Source organism: Passer montanus, unplaced genomic scaffold (genome assembly GCF_014805655.1).
Source record: "Passer montanus isolate IOZ18808 unplaced genomic scaffold, ASM1480565v1 scaffold10, whole genome shotgun sequence".
NCBI lineage: Eukaryota > Metazoa > Chordata > Aves > Passeriformes > Passeridae > Passer > Passer montanus.
Genome location: NW_024356505.1, coordinates 39,145,657 through 39,167,038, shown reverse-complemented (window position 1 = coordinate 39,167,038; position 21,382 = coordinate 39,145,657). Strand labels below are relative to the sequence as shown.

Sequence of the window (21,382 nt, the reverse complement as noted above, 5' to 3'; positions counted from 1 at the left end):
CTCTGTCCCAGGAAAAATTCGAGCATTATGGTGGGAATCTTTGGTATCTCTAACCCCTGTGACTCAGAAGTTCTTTGCTAATTAGAAATATGAGACAGGTTGTTTGTTGTGTTCTTGGTATGAGGTGGTGATGGGAAGTTGCTCCGTCCCAAGGTATTGCTGCAATCCAAGATATCATTCTCCCAAGGGGAAACAGAAGGTATTTTCCATAAGGAATTGTGTAAAATGGCCACTTGGAACAATTAATTCCTGAAGAATTACAGAGCAAAGCCATGCTCTCCTCAAATTCAGGCTATGATAATTCATTTTTATTCTTTAATATCGTACTCATATGATTTTACTCCTTCCCTTTCATGTCTTAGTGGGTGTCTCATCTCTGTTGCTCAGAGTTGATCAGTTTTGCTGGGCTAATGTTTCAAATATTCAGCTTCTTGGAAGGAAAACATTTCTCCTTGACTGTATATTAGTGATACATGACCTCTGGATTTCCCCCTCTATTTTGACCAACAAAGTGCATTAATGTTGATTGTTTTACAGAAAACTGTGTATTTTAATTTTAAAGGTATCGATTTCTGTAAATGTATCTATTTCTATTTCAGAAATTCCAGAATTTTCCGGAAACACAAAGCTCCTAGCTTGTACTAGGATATGACATTAAAATAAAACAGTATATGACAAACTTGGTGCCCACATTTTGTCATTTTAAGTTGATTGTAGCATTGCACTATTCATTTAAAACATTACTTAAGCAGGGCGTGCTAAAGTACAGAATCTGATTCTCTGGGATACTTTACAGGAATCTATTAAAAGTGAATTTGCTGTCAGCAGCCTTCCTTTCCCTGCTCCCTCTGTCTCATAGGTAATATTTATATGTTGTTTTAAAGAAAAATGTTCCAATTAGAAGCTCCAACATATGACATTTGAACTGGGTCATAAATAACCAATGTGTTCCCAAGATGCAATGAGAAGAAAATTGCTATGACTATTTGTGAAAATAAAAAAAACAAAACAGACCCACCAAGACTCAAATTAGAGTTTCTAATCGTCTTTGCTGCCAGCAATAACCTCAGAATGACTGGAGGCGTGCATTGCCCTTCTATTGATAATAAGAGCAAAATAAAAAGGGATAAAATACAAGATACACTGCAACCCAAATAGCCCTTAACACTCTCCATTCACTTAGCTTTCTTCACTGAAATATATAGATTTAACCTTTATAAAAGACACCTTTACACTTTTTTTTTTGTCCCTTTTTTTTACCACTGTGATTATTCAGATGACGGAAGGAGATGGAATTGTAGGTTCCAATCCAGATCCTGAAGTCAGGTGTCGTTATAAGTTTAGAGCAGTATCAGGTACTATTGTGAAAAGACTAGACAAAATTGTAATAGAGATAAAGAGTCAGCCATAAAAAAACCAAGTATTTGTTTGTAGAATGGGTCTGGCTTTCTGCGGGGTTCACCTGTGACAGTGGAAACTCCACAATCAAGGAGTTGTGCTTAAAAGGTTAGTTTGACTTCATATTTTCTTTCTGCAGGTCTTCACTGGGATTTTTACAGCAGAAATGATCTTCAAAGTAATTGCCCTTGACCCCTACTACTATTTCCAACAAGGCTGGAATATTTTTGACAGCATAATTGTTATTCTAAGCCTGATGGAACTGGGTTTGTCCAGCATGGGAAACCTGTCTGTTTTACGCTCCTTTCGACTGGTAATGAATGGTCTTGTTCTGTTCTTAACCATCTTTTTTAATTACATATAAACTCTGACATGAATGCAGCGTATTTTCTTAAAAATGCATCTGCCTATAATTGCTGCAAGCTGGTGAACAGTATGTGACACTAATTACTGTGGGATAAATGGAATTGTTCCAGATTTACATCAGGGTAAATGAGAACATAATTTGATTCCTTCTAGCTGTGCCAGGTACTTGTAGCACACTTAAAATATTTGAATTCCAATTTGTAATAAAGATCTGCCATTTTATACCTGTACACCTGTTAGTACAGACAGTAGAAAATTGATAGCCCAAGAAATGCAAGAGCTGATAACTTGTTGTTTTAGGAACTGTTATTCCTAAATTATGTTATAAACATGCCACTGTTCTTTTAGATGTTGTCAAAAGAAAATGTCTTTGAATTATTCAGAGAGAGAATTATTTTTTTTTCTAGAACTGATCAGCATAACATAGCATCTGTCTTTCACGGGAACTCCTTAGCTGTCAGCTCCTTTGTTAAGCAGGGGACAGTGGTGTTCTATTAATGAGACTGGCAACATTCTGGAACAGGAAAGTACTTTCCTTGCCAGCTTGACATTTGTGTTGCACTTCATGTACCAGGATGTCCATGCTAATTATTCTGGCCATGATATGGCTTCAAAATTTTTAAGATCAGGAAAATAAGCTCTTGTGGTTACATTTACCAAAAGAAAATAATTTTTTTCCCCCATAAAATTCTCTGCGTTGCTCAAAATAGTAAACTTTCCATCACTCTCTTGTCTCCCTCCAGTTTTTTGGAGCAATCCTGCTTCAATAGGGCTTAATTTAGACCTTGAGCTGAAAACACAGCACAAGTGCTAGGCACCTTTTACATCCTTAAAATAGGTCTTAAGTGGGCCGTGGGCTGTGCACAGACTGCGTGATCCTCGGCACAGAGGTGATTTTCACCCTGAGAGCTAACAGCTAATAACATCTGACTGAGACTTGCTCTGAAGCACAGAGGAATTCCTTCTCTCATTGTGGGACCGAACCTGAAATCCCTTCCTCCAGATGCCTGCCAGGATTTTTATTCTGAGGAGGAAAAGCAACACAAAAGAAAATACTAAGAAATAGTTGCCATCCTTCCATCCTTTCCCCACCAGTGGGGGAATGTGCCATTAAAACCATGTCTATCTAATCAGGCAGAGCATAGCTCAGGAAAACTTAATTCTCATCTGAGAAGCCCAACTGATGTTTTATTAATAGAAGTAATGAGGTTAACAGGAAGTTATGGCTAAAATCACCTTGTACCACACACACTGCAGCATTTAACATCTTTCACGTTTTACTCGCTTTAATAATTCATTGGCTGAAATGGCTGATGCTTCTGTGAGCTGACACTGTTGTTTATGTTCTGTTCACAGCTGCGAGTCTTCAAGTTGGCAAAGTCCTGGCCGACCTTAAACACGCTCATTAAAATCATTGGTAACTCAGTGGGTGCCCTTGGTAACCTCACTCTCGTGCTGGCCATCATCGTCTTCATTTTTGCCGTCGTAGGAATGCAGCTTTTTGGGAAAAGCTACTTGGACAATGTGAAGAAGATAAGCACCACTGGCAACCTGCCACGGTGGCACATGAACGACTTCTTCCACTCGTTCCTCATCATCTTCCGGATTTTGTGTGGAGAGTGGATTGAGACCATGTGGGACTGCATGGAAGTAGCTGGGCAGCCACTGTGCCTTCTCGTCTTCTTGTTGGTCATGGTGATAGGAAACCTGGTGGTGAGTTCTCAAGATGGTTTTTTTTTTTTCTTTTTTTCTTTTCCTGGTGGGCATGTGCAAATGTACCATTTTTTAATCCAGAAATGGCAAATCTCGCATTGCTCTACAATTTTAATTCAATGTACCAAGTTGTCACCAAAACAGATTTGCTCCTATCCCAAAGTTGCATTACTAGTTGGGAATGAGGACTTGCTGGGTTTTTTCAAAGAGCAGATGTTTTACTAGAAGAAAGGCACATGGGTTGGTCACAGTGATTTTATATTTTAAAGGCACGTGGGTTGATCACAGTGATGTTATATTTTATGCAGTTCATAGGGCTGAAGGCTTTCCTGATCTCTTTTCCATACAGGTGTATCACACACCTCAACTATCCCTGTTTTGGGACATATTTATACTTCCTTTCACTTCTGGCCCAGAACACACAAACCATACCACAGCACAGTGTCTTTGAGAGGAGTTTTGGACGTCCTTAGCCTGCATGTTTTAGGAAGCTGCAGGTTTTATTTACAGTAATGTCACTGGCTCACTTGCTGGTTTTTTAATAGACTATCCCATAAGCATGGCTTACATAAGCTCTGAACCTATTAAGACTGAATTATATTTCCCTGTTGACATCTTAAGGAGCGCTTTGCTGGCTTTCAGTCATTGTGGAAATGCTTTGCCTGTTCAGCTTACAGAGCATCTTTGACATTGTGGCTCTAATGGCCTTACTGTTTATGTAGTGAGTTATTTAATAGAAGATGCTGCTGTAAAAAAAAAATGTTGGTTTTTTGCTACCAATTGCTTTTAGTAGTTGTTTTGCTTTTAAGTCACCAATGTTTTGGTTCTCAGCTGCTGGGGTAGAAAAGTTCTTGAAGGAGCTTGTAGAAAAGCAAAGTGTGTTGCTTTGTTTACATTAATTTAAATTTTAACAGTTATTTTTACATAAAAACGTTGATTGCAAGAGGAAAGTATATTTTTGAGTTTTTTTTTAAATAAAAGTCAAAAGACTAAACTATAATTAGTCATAAAGTGAGAAATTATTTATGGTTTTTTTGTGACTTACTATTTCTATAAATTTTTCTTGGAATTAAATTTGATTAAATTTTTTTTTAAATAAAAGTCAAAAGACTAAACTATAATTACTCATAAAGTGAGAAATTATTTATGTTTTTTTTTTTGTGACTTACTATTTCTATAAATTTTTCTTGGAATTAAATTTGATTAAAAGAGATGGAGCAGAATATTACTTTCTTTATTTAGGAAAAAACATTATTTATTATATCTTTTAGGAGAGTGTAGCCTGAGATCGAGAATGTTAATTTCCCCCTGCCATTAAGCAATGTGTTCTGTGTATGATGATGAAAGCTGGAAATAATATGTGTTAAGTTCTGGGGAAAATGTTAACATTTGAAATATTCATGGATTATTAAAAGATGTGAATTAGCAACATCTGATACCCTTAGATATTAACACTCATTAGTGTGCACAAGTTCTGCTAAGTATGAAATCTGTCTCAGCAGAGACTGCATTAACATTATCTACGTATATTTAACCTTCAGTGCTGAAAAAAAAAGCCTGTCCCAGATGTAAAAACAGATATTGAAAAACTCTGTCTGCATGGAGCAGCTGAAGTTATTGGTCAGCTGAAAGAGAAAATTGCTAGCTTTGCTCTTCAGCCAACAGCTCTGTAAGGATGTGGCAGAGACTGATAAAGAGGAATAATTCTTGTGTTTGGGTCACTAATAGAAAAAAAAAAGAAGGGAATAATTTATAGGTGAAAGAACAGCAGATTCTGAATCATGAGATTCATCCAGTGCCAACATGGAGATTCCAAGATATAATTAACAGGTAGAGGGGAGGCCATCTGACATCTCTAGCACCAGCAAAAGTGTTGTTTTCTTCAGTATAAGTGGATTGAAGTCACCAACTCACTCTCATAACATCATCAGACCCAAAAGTTCTGGTAGCTTAAAAGCACCATGAGCCCTTTCAAATAGAAATACTCATGTGCAAAAACTTTTACCTGTAACTCCATTGCCGTCTGTGCCAGCAAAGAAAAGCTTGCAAAAAGCTTGCTGAGATCCTTTTTCCTCCTCTGAGTTTCAGGAGTCAGTTCTGATAAAGAATACTATCCTGAGCTTGTATCTCACTTGGAGTCTAAATGCTTCCATAGTATCTGGAGGCTTGGAGAAAATCTTGGTGTAGCATATCTGTACATGCATCTAAATTAAATACTTTTATCTGTCACATCTGCCTTATGGTGATGTCTGTGGTCACTTTCCCAACTGCAAGGCTGAGGATTGTGGAGCAAACTTGCACCTGAACTCCTGTGAAGTCTGCAAGCTGGTATTGAAATTGTTACAACCACTGCAATTCCGTGGTATGTTCAGTGATTCAGTTTGCAGGTCTTATCCAGCCTCACTAACATGAAAATTCAAAGGAATGGTGAAAGGAAAGCCAGGAAACTTAGAAAATGCCCTGGGCAACGTTGTGTTATAGAGCAGTCCAGTTGCTGAAAGAAATTTTAGTATATCCTTAGTCTTTGGGTAGTATTCATATATCCTGAAAATGTCTGGGACAATTTGTGTGCAATGCTACACAAAACTATATTTAAGGCTGGTCAGCTGATGAGTGAATCATCTTCAAGGAGCTAAACTTTACAATATAGTTGGAAAACTCTGCTGTGTAACTGCCTTTTGCACAATAAAGCTGTGCTGCTACTGCAAGGTGGCATTTTAGAGTCATTGAGGCTGCTTTGGAAGGTAAAGCCAAACCAGACAGATCATAAGAATTTCTTTCTCATTTGGAAGAGAGTTTCTGAAGTAGCTAAGTGAATAATTATGCTTTTTGTTAAGTTTTCAAAAGGGCTTAATGTATTTTTAATGTATATTTATGTTATTGAGGTGAACAAGGAAAATCACCAAGACAGGAATTATTGAGATGATGTAGAAGAATGAGGGTCAGGAGGGAGGTCCTGGTGTCCCCTGCTCTGGTGAGGGTTGATGTGACACCAGCCACTTCTCAGGGGACAGCTGTGTGAGCTGGGTGCTAACAACGTGCATGAATAAAAGTGACACTTCCATCACAGGCAGGACAACCTCCCAACCTCGTTGGGTGCGTGTGACACACGCTGGCCAAGCCACACTTTTACCCTCTGGTGGCCACCAGGATGAAGTATGGGCCCTGCCAGCCTCTCCTGAAGTGCCACCAAGGGAAGGAGAGCCTGAAATGCCCTCACTGTCTCTGCTCCTGCTCCAGCTGGGCTGTGTGAGCCAAAAAGCATCTCTTAGTGTTAAATCCAGAGAGCTGCAGTGCATTAACTGGCCCTCAGGGCTGAGTTCTGGGCTGCTGTTGTCTCACCTCTGTCCCATTCACACATCCCAGTGCATCCATGGCACATCCATCCCTGTTCCCCAACCCACCACAAGCTGGCAAATCACTGCTGCCTTTCCATGGTGGATCTTGCATTACTGGAGTCACAAGCATGTAAACATGTAAGGTCTATAACCAAAACAGTGACACCTGAAGAATCTTCCTTAAAAGCAGACTATAAGAATGGAATTCCACCTTTAGATCAGTCCTAGCCTTTTTTATTTTTTTCCCTGCTGTCCATTCACTCAGGAAAATATTGATGACATTTTCTGAGAACACTAAGGTAGAAAGCACCACCAATTTCTAGGGTATCACACTATCCTGTAGGCAGGATTGCATAACCATTATTGAATTAATGCATGATGCATGGAATTATGAAATACAAAGTGTAAGGTCATGCACTCAGCCCTGTTTAAATATTTATGTTATGATCCAGTAGCTTACCAACAGAAAATGTTTGAGAGTATATGTATCAGTCACTGTGAACATCTACATCTGAAATAATTACATGGAGGTGCCTTTATAGTCGGATCTGCTTAATGGAGTCTGTGAAGTCATAAAATATCTTACCACCCCAAAAATCTAAATATCTCAGACTAAATAGTCCCTAAAATTACCTGTTTCTGTCCCTGCCATCCTAGGAGGCAAACAGTTGTAGAAATCCCCATGTGGCTGGATATGTTGACCCAAGAGGACCTTCTGGTCCTGTGTTTTCCTGTGGTAAATTCAGTGCCTGGCAGCAGAGCTGCTCAGCAGGATTTGGATGAGATTTGAAGTGACCACTTTGGTTAAACTCAGTGGAAACTTTTCTCTGAAAAATCAAATGTGCCTGAAACCTGTCTTTCTATTCTGCTTCCACATCTCAGGAAGCCTTTAGGTGTGTTTTTCTGTTATAATTTGGCCCATGAAACAGGCATAAATATGGAAATGTCACATTCTTGCATGGAAGCGGTTTGTTCTTGCCTACATGCATTTCCTACAATTCCATGTAGGACAGATCCATGAAGAGGCATTCTGGGAAAGTCCCACTAAACCTCCATCAGGTTAAAACCAGTGGATTTTCAAACTGGTCAGACACCAAGAGAACCTCATTATGAGTCATTCATCACCATTTCCCTCTTGAACAGACAAAATCTGTTGATAAAATGTCTTACCAGAGCTGTTCCGACAGACACAGTTCTGCAGCTGGGCAAGAAAGAAAAATCAAGTTACAGGGTTTTGAGCAGCCTGCTCTGCTGGAAGGTTCTGTGCCCATGGCAGAGGGGTTGAAAATAGGTGATTTTTAAAGTCCCTTCCAACCCAAAGCAGGAGATGATTCTATGAATGGGAGCAATGCAGAACATTTTGGTGCTTCCACTTCATCCTGTTCCTTTACAAGAGTTTCCCTCCTGACCATGAGAACATTGTCCTGAGACCACCAATACAACCTGGATGGGAACAATGGCCTTGAAGGAGGAGAAAGGCAAGAAAGATGAAAGGTTATTTAGCACAGATCCTGGCCTGACAGATGTGCAAGAGAGAGATTTGGGACTGGGAGGATTGTTTGGGTGGGGAAGAGAAAATGGCTACAGCATTATGTGAAGCTTAATGTGTGAGGAAAAATGCACAGCAATTCCCTGCCCTGAATCACTTTCTTAAATAACAGAGCCTAAGCAATATAAGGTATCTGGGTCCCATGTGTCTATCCAATACTTTTTCTTTTTTTGCTTTGTTTGCTAAAGTTGCCTTTAGTTCAATGTTTAGAGTCAAAAAAACACAAAAGAGGCAGCTGTAGTATGTAGTGTGTAAATGTGTGAGACAGGGCTGATATTTGGATTGCATGGTCTTCAGCATGGAGGCTTTGCTTCTGTATAAATTGTTTTCTAGAATTAATTACTGAGTGTCACTAATTGAGCACCAAGATCTCTAACTGAGGAACATAAGAGGGAGTCTATGTGGCCACCTGTGAAGGAGAACTGGTAGCCCACCCCGGGGGAATCCATCAGCTGGCTGGCTGTGTGGGAGCTGCACAGGTCTATCCCAGCTGGAATATTGTGGTCAGGGCAGAGAATGAAGAAGTTTAATAACACAGATTGAGGTGTTCTTTTGCATTTGCCCTCAGTGCCAGAAAAATATCCCTGAGCACATTTAATTTATTAGTGTAGGAGTATCCATAAAGTCCTGTCTCACTCAATGCTGATGCTTCTCCATCACTGCAAATTTCTCAGTAGATCACGTCTGGGCTTGAAAGAGGCTTATGGTAATGTCAGATTTTCTCTTTGTTTAAATGAAATGGGTACAGAGAACTATCATTATCCCTTGTGGTAAAACCAGAAGTAATAGCAAAATAGCATCTTACAGGCCTGGGTAAAAGTGGATTACAATTTTACATTTCAAGAGCTCAGACACCCCAAGCATATTAGGATGGTCAAAGGTGGTCTTCAGATAGAGATTTGTATTTCTGCCTGACATGATAGGGCTGTCACTGAGGGAAGATACATCAAAACCCCAACACTTCTAAAAGACAGGAAGCATTAAACCAGGGAATTTCAAGACTATAAAACTTTTTAAAGGGTGATGAAGGACTGTTTTACCCCAAAAAGTACACAGCCTCTTTAATTCAAACTACCTTTGTCAATAAATGAATGAAAATGGAACTCTGATGACATATGAGAGCACTTTTCCAACTATCTCCTTATTTTCTTTTCAAATTATATACAAATATAGAATACCAAAGCCCCATTTTTGTGGGTTTTACTGTCTATCCCTAGAGAAATGTTTAACTCAAGGGTTCCAGCAAGACTTGCTGCCCTGAATCAAGTAATTATTTTTGCATTTAATGACAAACATGACTTACTCATGGGAGCCACTGTGTGAATAAAGGTTAATCTCCTTGGAGGAAAATGTAGTATTTGTATTGCATCTAATTATTAATATAAATGAAATAGAATTTGAAAATATTGTGTGCCTTCTAATTGTAAATCTAACTAGGTTAGATCTGCTTGCTGGAAATTAAATCAGGTTTGAGAAGAAGGTATTACAGCCCAAATTACAACATTTAGGGTTCAGATTTTTAATTTTTGAATCACAGAAGAGGTCTGCAGTGTCCTCAAGCTTTACATGCTGTACTTCTGCCTCTAAGCACATACTCTCCTTGGGGTCCATCAGTTCCACTTCTGGCACAATGGAAAGAAGAGAGGATAAGATGCAACTACGTGAAAGCTGCGGAAAACCAGCTTTTTGCAAGGAGCAGGGAAGCCACAGGAGATATGAAGAGAGTTCAGGTTGTCCCAAGTCTCACAAAAACCCTCCCTTCCCTCTCCTCTCTCTGCACCCCAATGCTTGTGTCCTGGATGCTGCTGTTCACCTTATCTGCCCTTTCAGCAGCTCCCAACATTCTGGAAATATGCATTTGTGTTTTGGTTACATCAGCTGAGAGGGCCAGCAGATAAACAGGCAGGAATAGGCATGTCAGGAGCAGTCATCATCAGCACAGACAAAATCTGCAAAGCAGCGAGCGAAGGGCACGTGGGGCACCAGGGAGGAGGAGGATTGATCAGAAAGCTGCAGGAGCCATAATGAGAGCTGGGAAATACTGGCAACAAGGGCTGGAGAGTTTGAGGGTCCAGAAGAAGTCAGGGAGCCCCAGGGATCATTAGCAAGAAGTGGAAGTGTCATTTGAGTCTGTCTCATCAGCTCGGGCACGGATGTAAGGGAGGCAAGTTTCCTTTCCCGAGTCACATGTGGCTCTGCAGGAGAGCAGCCCAGAATCCATCAATTAGCTCAGCTGGGGATACAAAGAAAGTGGTGTCAGAACAACTGTCAGCATGTCACTGCTGTCCTTCTTGCTCCTACTCATCTGTTCTCACGGCTGGCAGCGGGAAGATTTGGTGTGATGCAGGAGAGCCCAAACCTCCGAGGGAGGCAGCTAAACCCCAGCACATCCCCAGCTTCTCCCTTCATCATTTCCATGCCAGCTACCTGAACACTCTGTGTGTCCCAAAGCAATTTTAGCTATTTGTATTCCCCATTCTCCATCCTTTCTTGAGAAGTGCCTGGGAAGCAGAGCACTCAGGTAGTCGATGCTTTTGGGCAAGCATCTGGCTGTATCTGCTTAAGTATTAAACATCCTCAGGGCTAAAGAAATGTCCACCAGAAACAGATGGCATCATCTGATGCTTAAAAAAATAAATCCTGACACCGACCATCAATCAGTCCAGTTGCCTCTGATGGCTCCTAGCAGAGATGGAAAGCCTCCATCCTCTGGTGGTTTACTTGAAATACAAAGCTTTTGCCTGAAACTCCAGGCTTTAAAAGTTGTATGATTCATCAGTACCCACATAAATAACTATAATTTATTTTATTGGGTAGGTATATCCCACCCCCATGTATAGCACCAGATGCTGGTGCTAAAAAGTCTGGGGAAATTAATCTCACTGTATTTATGATGAGCCATCAAAGACTGCTGGGTTTCAAAAATGCCATTCTATGGTAGATTGAGTGGATTCTGTTCAAATCTGGGAGGTTTAGGGCTGCTTTGCCCAAGATATGTAAGGGAAATGCACCTGAAAATAGATGGGAGGAGTGACTACTTTCAAAACCTACTTTAAAAAGTAATCTGCTTCTTTTTGTCACTTCAGATTTATGAGAGTCTGTATCTGCTACAGGCTCCGTTGTTTCTTCTGAAGAGTTGAGTCTTGGCACTTGGTGACTAAATCTGAACTTGCATCTTCTGTTAGGGGACAAGGGTGTTTTCAAGGTGCTATATGGTGCTCATGTTGAATATATACTAAAATCTGCCAATTTTTTTCCCTGCAATATTCATCTGCAGGAAGGTAGATATTTGAAAACACAGCTAGCTCAAATCCCAGTAGAAGTTGGCATACAGAAGAGAAGTGAGCTTTTGCTTCTGATGCAGCTCAAAGGAAGATGAAAACCAAAAGTGGACTAAGGTGGTTTTTTTGGTTTTTTTTTCTGACATAAGGAATTCCCAAAGCAATAATCCAAAGCAGATTAATTAGTGGACTGTGACAGATTCTGGCATTTGGTGCAGATTTTCATCAGTAGAATTATAAATATTGCTTCTTGATCTATAAATGAGTCACTAGGATATATCAGAGAGAAATAAAATCTGTTATCAATGCTAGTGCTCTTCCATGGGCGTGTATGTAAGGGAACACAAAACTACCTTCCATTAACATTTATGGGTGTGAGGTATCTTGGAAATATGAAGAAGTGTGGTAATATATTAATTCAATTGACCCAACCCCTTGGAAACCATCCTCATGCCTTTTGTTCTAATTGTGTTTCCAAATCAAAGATATTTCTCTAAAAATGTTGTTTAAGCATTGACTCCATTATATGAACTCCTGAAAAGATGAAATATTTTTAATAAGATACACCATATGTATGTATAATGTCCTCATAGATATTTTACTTGTGAAGATTCTAGTGGATTCTTTGCTGAGATTTGGTTTTATTCCAGGGGGTTGAAGGGGAGCTAAGTTATTCTTTGGAAAACTGCAGCCCTGTTGGTGTAGTAGGCATCAGTAGGGTAAACCTGCCCACTTTTTGTACTACATGTGTCCTTGATTAATAGTGTAAGTAGGGGTTTGTCAGTGGTTAAGTTCTGGCTAATAACTGGGTAGTTATTAAAATCTAGAAGGCACTGAGTCAAATTTAATTGGGCAAGAGTGTGCAAAGGTAGGTACAACTAAATGTGTCTCTTGTTATTAATGTCACAGTGTGAGTTGTCTGGATGTCATTGAAAGGGTAATGACAACAGAATTATTCCTAACATGTGCTGAGGGAAAGGCAAGTTTTTAATGCTAAAATAGACCAGGTGGTACAAAATTAATACATTATTCATTACTCCTAAACATCTTATACTTAAAAAAAAAACCACAAACAAACAACCCTCTTACAAACTAAACATCTTATGCTTAAAAAAAAAAAACCAAAAAAAAAAAACCAAACCAAAAACAAACAACCCTCTTACAAGTATTTTTTTTTCCTTCACCAAAAATAAGCAGTGAGCTGTTCATTCCAACAGTTGCCTCTAGAAATATCTTGTTAAAAAGAATATGTGAAACAACCAGTGAGTCATGACAGACTTAACCTTCTTAGCAGGTGTATGATATTTAAGAGACACTGGAATTTGTCTTTTCATGTACAGTGCACATTCATATCTGGATTTCTCCACCAGCACATATGTGGAAACACTGTCTGTGGCTTCCCAAGGAAAAATGCTGAATAATGCATTTGGAAAATAAATGTAGTACACAGGATCAGATGCCAATTTCCTGCCTTTTGGGGTCTTATTGAACAGTAAGAAATTCCTGCAAAGGGGTCCTGCCTTTGGTCTCCTGCTACCATTTCTTCATCTTTCTGAAATGCCACTCATCTGTGTCTTACTGTGTTAAACTTCTCTAAATTCAATAAACTGACTGACCCACACTTACTGAGGAGAATCTCCAATAGATATAGATCTATTCCATCAATTTTATATTACTGCAAACAATACAAGGGAAAGGAGAACCAAACCTATTGATTTTTCATCTCTCTTATAATATTTGTTTCTTTGCTACTATTTAAGTCTCTTTTGCTTTATTTCCTTGACTCCAGATTCATGTGTTAATTTTTTTTCCTGTTTTGTTTGGGTCGTTCTTAACCAGAATCACATTTAAATGAGTTCTAATTGAATATGAACCAAATCTGTCATTCCTTTAATTATCTTCTACCTGAAATATGTTTTCTTCCATTTTGGTCAGTTCTGGGCTTCATTGTCCTAGAATCAAAGAGTGATTTATGTTGGAAGGGCCCTTGAAGGTCATCTCATTCCAGACCCCCCTGCCATGGCAGGGGCACCTTCACTAGACCAAGTTCCTCCAAGGCCTTTCCAACCTGGCCTTGAATTTTTCCAGAGATGGAACAGTCACAACTTCTCTGGGAAACATCTTCCAGTCCCTTACTACCATCACAGTGTAAAATTTCTTTCTTATATCTAATCTACATATCTCCTTTTTCAGTTTAAGGCCATTATCCCTTGTCCTGTCACTCCATGCCCTTGTCCCAAGCCCCTCTCCAGCTCTCTTATAACCCCTTTAGGCACTGGAAGGGGCTCTAAGGTCTTCCCAGAGCCTTCCCTTCTTCAGGCTGAAGTCCCTTGACTCTCTCAGCCTTTCTCCCAAGGAGAGGTGATTATAATGGTTATAATTCCCTTTTCCACATTGCTCCACGTCTCTGTTGTAATCTTCCTCATCTCACCCTTAGAGCAAACCTCCTCCTGTTTCCACATTGCTCTGGATTTCTGCTTCCCATGATATCTTCTCCAAGCTCCATCTCACTGTGTGTCTTGACTTCACCCTGCCCAATACACAAGCAAGTTCCAAGATGCTGTCCTGAAGCCATTTGAAATTCTTGTAATTAATTCAATTCAAAAGGGGTTTTATGTTTTGACCAAGCTTTGCTATTGTAGGTCATAGTCATATTTTTTCCTTGGAAAGTGTGCATGCCAGTCTTGTAATTAATTCAATTCAAAAGGGGTTTTATGTTTTGACCAAGCTTTGCCATTGTAGGTCATATTTTTTTCTGGGAAAGGGTGCATGCCAACTGACCTTAGCATTTGGACTGAAATATGCCTGACGTTTTCCATGCTGAATTTTCATGGAAAGTTACAAAATCTTTGGGGATGGAAGGTTTTCAAGCAGCTCTGCCTGCAGTTTATGTCCTTTTTCCTCTGTTTGCAGCCTCCTCCCCAGCACAAGTTCCCTTCTCTTTCTGGCCCCCCTCACGCAGACTCATTCATTGAAAATGCACAACTGAGAGTACTCTCTTCCTCCTTGTGTTACAAACCCCTTTGAACAGGTGTTTCTTTCAGGAAGGCTTCCTTATATTTTCCATGTCCCTATTCCCCTCCTGTACTTCTCTCGTCCCCACATTTGGATGTTGTTCCATCCCGTTTTTGGGAGATTCAGCAAGTGCAAAGTGCCTGCTGAGGAATCTCTGTTTGAAAACACAGGCAGGTGGCTTTCTCTAGAAACTGAGGCATGAAAATAAACATTATGAGTGTCCCTCCCCTGTCTTGGTTAGCACATTCCCTGGCCACCTCATCCCAGCTGGTGCCTGGGAATTCAGGGAACAGCCCTGGCTGGGGAGAGCAGCCACAAATCCATCCTGCCTGGGGAAGAGAAGTCAGCTGCTTGCCCTCAGGGATGGGGAACAGGCCTTGGCTGGTCTTTGTTTGCTACTGAGATGCAATTTTAGGTCATAAAATGGCCAAGCTGCCTGGCTCTCAGTTCCTGTTTTCCCTCTAGCAGACTGGCAGTGAGAATAAACACACAGAAATGTTCTTAAGGACAACTGACACCATTGAATTTGTCCTTTGCTTACCCATCTTGCACTAAAAGTTTTTAGTAGCCCCAGTTAGACAGACACCCAAGATACAATTAATAAATGAAACAATTTTCAAATTTCCACATCAGCAAAGTGCCTTTGTGTTTTCTGATATAAGAAGGGAGTCAGAGATGAGGTCATCTTGCCTGGAAAGATGAGTTTGCTTTGATCATGTGGTGGAGCATGGATTTGGATTGAAGGATGCTGGTAGCCAATCTTCCCTGGAGTGTTTTTCTTATGTTTCTAGTAAGGTTTCTCTGAAGAGCACAGCTCAGAGCCAGCTTTATCCTGTAGGATAAGGACGTCCTCCTCTTTCTCTTCTTACCCATGGACATCTCCCTGGGAATTTCGGAAGCATTAAGAAATGTGCAGAATTAGCCACAGCTGAGCCAGAGACCCAAGGGGATGGGCTGACCACTGAGGACACTCTGGGACACAAGAAAAGGTGCTGGCAGATGAAATGGGTCACTTTTTAGGACAGCAGTGAGGTGTGTGTGTCAGCACCTCCCACCTTGCAGGGCACGGCTTTCATTTTGGAGATGTAGCTGGCACCACTGCTGCTAAATCCTCCCATTTCTTGAATGAAATGTGGGGGTTTGTCCCACTTCTGAGTCATGGGGCTTCTCCAACAGAGGTCTGTGAAAGCCACAAGCCTAGCCACATGCTGTGAAGGCAGGAGATTTCATACTGTGCAAAATTACTGGCAGAAATCTATTCTGGAGCTTTTCTGAAAGAAGGCCTCCTGGCTGGCAGGCAGCTCTGTCACTTTGTTCTGCCCTTCCAGGAATCTGCACTTGGAAAATGTACCAAATCAGAATCTCCTTACACCTCCCAAATTCACTGTAGAGGTATCCTTTTCACATTTCACTTAATAGGAAAGGGTGATTTTGTGATTGAACCCAAATTATAATATTAAACATGGGAAATGGATTAGAAAGGAAGATTTTTAAAGGAAACCATGTTCTTCCTGAAATAAAAAAAAAGCATGGGAAAGATAATATTGATTCTTTCTTGACTGTCTGATTTAATTTTTGAACCTCTGGGCCTACCCTCATGCTACTTTTCCTTAGTTGTAATATATTGGCTACAGGAAGCTATGACTTACTTTGTCCATTATCACTGGTTTTCTTTCAATTTTACTCTGTTTACATGTGGGGTTTTTATCCTTTTGGTTGTCTGTGGCTTACCTTTCCCCAGCTGTTTTCTGCCATGTGTGAATGAGAATTACCTCTTGATCTCCAGTCCTGACTGCCCAGGGGGCACGATGGCCTTGAGATGACTGAGGGCAAAACTTAGCACAGTCCTTGGTCACAACTGAGTGTCCCCCTCTCTGTGGAGGTGTAGGATCTGAATTGCAAAAGGATGTCAGGATCTGAATTGTAAAAGGATGACTCCAGGGATCCCACTCTGCCTGGACTGGGCACTGTCCTCCACATGAGCCCCCTAGGGTTAGGCTTGGTGTGGTGTTCAGGTAGAAGCTGCAGAGCTTGAGCATCCAAAATTAGAGGGTTTTTTCTTATATCTAGTCATTGTATAATTGGTAGAGCAGCTGTTATTTGATGCAGCCAGTGAAAATATTCCAGGGTAATGCAGGTGTTTCTCACTGATCGTCACTCCTTGCAGGGAGCAGCAATAGCAAAGACTCCCCAGACTCTGCAGTCTGTCTTGCTGTCTGATTGTCCTGACATCCTCCTCAGCAGGACAGCCAAACTCTATTGTTGACTTAGCAGAAGGGTAATTGTCTCTTGGTTTGCAAATAATAAACTTTCCATAGTTTCCCTGATGTTTTTGGGGTACATTGAGCCTTTAACATCACAAACACAGCTGGTTTTGCTGGGAGAAGTTTTCAACTGGACTTGTCTTACAGCACATTTTATCTGTCTAGACAGTGGTTTGAGAAGTCCACAGCAGCTCTGATGGAGTCCTCGCTACTCTGGTGAATTAATGTTGTTTTGATATCTGATGAAAAACCTGCAGGAACATGTTTGTTTTTATGCTGTGGCTCCAGTAGTGGGAAGAATTTATCTGACTCCACTCATCATCTCTCCCTCCTCACATATAACATTTGGAGACTTGGAATTTCAGATCAGAAAACACTTGGCTTCCAAAGACTCATCTTCTAATACTTCTAAGGAACATACTTAGAAAAAAAAATAACACTGAAAGCCATCAGCTACAAAAGAAATCCAAATTCAATAGTTCTTGACCAGATTTGGAGTGGTACAATTTGTCTGCAGAGTTATAAGCGCGTAGGTGAATAACAAATTAAAAAGTCTTGGAAACATGAGGCACCAGCAGGCTGTGGTAAGAAGTGTCACAGGTTGCCTCAGATTGATGTTTCCAGGGCTGTGTTTCAAGTGACAAGGACACAGGCACCTCGCTCTTGCAGCTTGGGGGGTGCTGCAGGACCTGGGCATGAGGAGAGGCAGAGGTTGGTCCCTCCTGTGCAAAGTGAAGAGAACAGGGCTGAGGAATCTGCCCCAGTAATTACAGATACCCCTTTAAACTCTGCAGTGAGAAATTGGGTGATCATTCCCCACCCCATCAGACACAGGCGAGCACAGCTGGCATCCAGCATCACTTCTCTGCACTGCTCAGAGACAAACAGCTGCACCAGACACACCAAAACTGCACGGAAACATAAAGTTCAGTACCTGAAGAGAAGAATGGTCAGTAAAACCCCCAGCTGTATTGTAAATACCACAAAAACATTCAGGGTAGGGGGAACACCCTCAACTCACCCGATTCCTGGAGATGCCTGAAGCTGCATCATCCCCCCTACTTGTTCTTCATAGGCCAGAGGTAAAATTCAGCCTTGTTCTCTCCCTTTTCTGGGTAAATAGAAATCATTCACATGAAATCTCTGAAATTACAGCCACTTTTTGCATATGAAATAATTATTCTTATCATATTATTTACATTTTTTCTTTCCTAAGGAGAACATCCACTCTTATTACCATCATGAAGTAGTTCAGAGATTTTACTTGGGAAATAAGACTGTATTTGCTGCCTAGCTCTTATTAAAATTCATTTTCTTACATTTAAACAGACAAACCAGTTCTTTCACCTAATAAGGGTGAGACTGATACAGAGCAGATGAGAAAAAAGTTCCTGTTGGAAGAATTGGTGTTACAGTGGTGCTGCAGTGCCCCACAACCCTCGCACCTGCAGCTCCCGTCCTGCTCGTGGGTTCAAACACTTTCCACGTGGGAAGTTGTGTGGCTGCAAGACAAGAAATTCATATCCCCATTTCCATGTGCTTTCCTAGCTGGTCTTGGGCAAGAAAAATGAAGGAGATTGATGGTGCTCCAACCTGTGCTCTCCCTCCCCCAGGCCACAGGGACCTCTTGCCAATCTTGTGGTATCATGATCATTTTGACAGCGAGAAACTAAGATATCAGAAGAATGGGATTATGAGATTGACTGCAGGATAAAGGGAGACTGGGCTGGGAGGATATAAGCTTCTTATCCAAACACAAATAGCTGAAAGAATAGGAAGGGAATATAGAAAATAACTGATCATGTAAATTGCTTTTTGTAGGAATACTCTCTCTTAGTAGACTTTGCCCTGGGACGAAAATGTACAAAGGATTGGAAAATACACTTCCAAGGAAGGAAATAATCCTCCAGAGAGACTGACTACATTACTGACCTATCACTGCAGATCTCTAACTTAGATCTAACACTTAGTGCAAGGAAATCCCCTTTCTGAGCAGTTTTTCTTCACAGCTTAGTGGATTCTGCTGCAGTAAACAGAAATATAATAATTGGCACCTGTTTTGTTAGGCTTGCTAGAAGGTCTCCAAAGAACAAACTGCATCTCTTCCATCTGTGCTAGCCAAAGAACAGTGCAGATGTCCACTGCCATCCATGAACAGGAAGGAAGAAAATCAGATATTTTCACTGGTCAGAGAGTGCCTGAAGAGCTTCTTGCTGGTCTGTATCTACCAGGAACTGCAGGTAGAGAGGCCCTGTTTTATCCACAATAAAAAATATTAAATGGGTAGCTGAAAAAAGTATTAAATGAGTAACTGATGATCCTGGCAGGTACTTCACATGCACTGTCTGGCCTTTCCTATGCAGCTGAGTGACAGAAGTGACAATGAGCTGTCACAGGGTTACAGTTTGGATTAATGGCTTCCTTTTTGCATGGTAGATTTCACTGATGGGGGTGTTTTCTGCTCTGGACCTTGTTGTTACAGCAAAACCTGCTTGGCTGGCTCCTTGGAGATTTCTCTTCCCCAGGGAAGCAAGGTGCAAAATCCCTTCCCCTCCTCCTGGGTGACACCAGTGAGGGTCCAGGGCAGTGAATGCAGTGCTGAGTCAATTCACAGGAGCTCAGGAGGCCTGCACACTGTCTGACTGAATGACAGATGGAAGGTTAAATACATAAAGATTTATATTGCTCCACTTTTGCCAAATCAAGGCAAACAAAAAGGTGAAAGGGAAAGGAAGAAGTAGCCTCATGCTTTCATTCCAAAAGTATTCTAACTTCAGCAGCAGTGCTTGCAGATACATCTTCAAACAGGATTTGATGAGAAGGTGTCATCTGAATAGAAATTGTCTGATTTTGCCCTGTGTTGACACAAAAGGAGCTGAGATATCCAGACTGCAGCCTACCACAGCAGCACATGTGTCTCCCTGCCTAGAGCTTTTTGGGGAGGATGGGTGCTTCCAGCAGCCTGTTTCCCTCCCATGGATGGGGAGCTTGGAATCAGCCTCCCAGCTCCAGACCCCTGTGCTTTTCACTTTTCACTCTGTGCTGCCAGCACATAACTGGTGCAGCACCTTGCACAGTGCCTGGCTTGTCACCCTGTGCTGCTCTTTGGGCCGGGGCTGGAACACCCTGAGCTCCCCCTGCCCTGGGGAAGGCTGCCTGGTTGTAAAGGCTGGTCACCACTGTCCTGGAGTGTGATTGTCACCGAGATGGGCTGCCGAGTGTGACAATGGACAACGTTTTTAGTCATGTGATTTAGTTTTAGATAGGTATGCAGGGAGCTGGACTTGATGATTCTATGGGTCCTTCCAGCTTGAGATGCTCTGTGATTCCATGTGGCTTATTTGACCTGCATCTACCTTTAATCTAGCTCTGAGATACAAAATCCAAGTTTGCTTTGTCTTTGGTGGGCACTGCTCATTCCTCAACATCCCCTGGGATGCCAGACTGTCTCCATTGTCTACAGACATTCTGGGAAAACTCCAGCTTAAGCACCTCAGGGAGGTACCTGACATGAGGCTGGATCAATCTGATCATTTGTGCCTTATACTGTCACAGCCAGAGTCACGAGCTTTGGAAAAGGCATTACAAGTGAGAAGGTCAACAAAAGCATGCTGGATTGTCATTAGGCTAAAAGCTTAACATAATTATACTAAAAGAATTTGGGATTCTTTAAGTGCATCTGTCATTTGATTCCCAACCTCAAAGAGACCAAAAAAGCGACCTGCTTTTACAGTCTGGCAGCTCAGTGTCACTGGAAAGCAGATTTCTTTTTAAGGGGATCCATGTGGACATAGAAATCTGCCATTGCTTTTGGAAACTGAGGAAATCTTTAGTTTGCTTTTACTTGAACTGAAAGCACTGTGTTAGCAGCCAGGAGGACTGGGTATTATTAGTAACCTTTTACAGGAAATGTTGTGTGTCATGGGTTAGGCATATATTTTTTTTCTGGAAAATGCAGTGTGCAGTGAAATGTGGGAATAAGTAAACATAAAGTGCTTATTCAGCAGTTCATTCTGTTTGAATGCCCAGCAATGCAACTCTGAGGTTACCTGCTCATGAAGGAAGCAGGGAATGATATTTGAGATTTATTTTTGGCTAAAAGCATGAAATGCAAATGGTTCTTTGTGCAAAATGTCAGCTGCATTTCTGGGAAGAAAATAAGATTGCTTTAATAATCCATGGTAAATAACACCACTGAGAATGCTACCACCTATTACATTTACCTGCAGGTGTATCTAGACAAACATATCTAATGTATATATGTAGCTTCATGTCTGAAATGAATATAGAAAAGTGAATCAAGATGTTCCAAACCTTTAGTGAACAGCAGTTAATGAAGAAAAGGATGAAATTCAGCTTCAGATGGTGAAATTCCCGGGCATATAAGGAGATATTAATGTATGAAAATATCTGGGCTACCACTACTCTACAGAGGTCTAGGGCTATATTCAGTTTTGC

General features: G+C 41.0%; 1 protein-coding gene across 2 annotated transcripts in view; it reads left to right on the top strand.

Moving 5' to 3' along the window:
* The window catches only part of LOC120502428 (sodium channel protein type 5 subunit alpha-like), a 212,529-nt gene that overhangs the window by 114,841 nt on the left and 76,306 nt on the right, over positions 1–21,382 (top strand). For both annotated transcript variants that reach the window (XM_039709853.1, XM_039709844.1), the window contains 2 exons: positions 1,538–1,711; positions 3,121–3,477. In XM_039709853.1, coding sequence (XP_039565787.1) covers positions 1,538–1,711; positions 3,121–3,477 — 531 coding nt within the window. The remainder of the gene's footprint in view (positions 1–1,537; positions 1,712–3,120; positions 3,478–21,382) is intronic.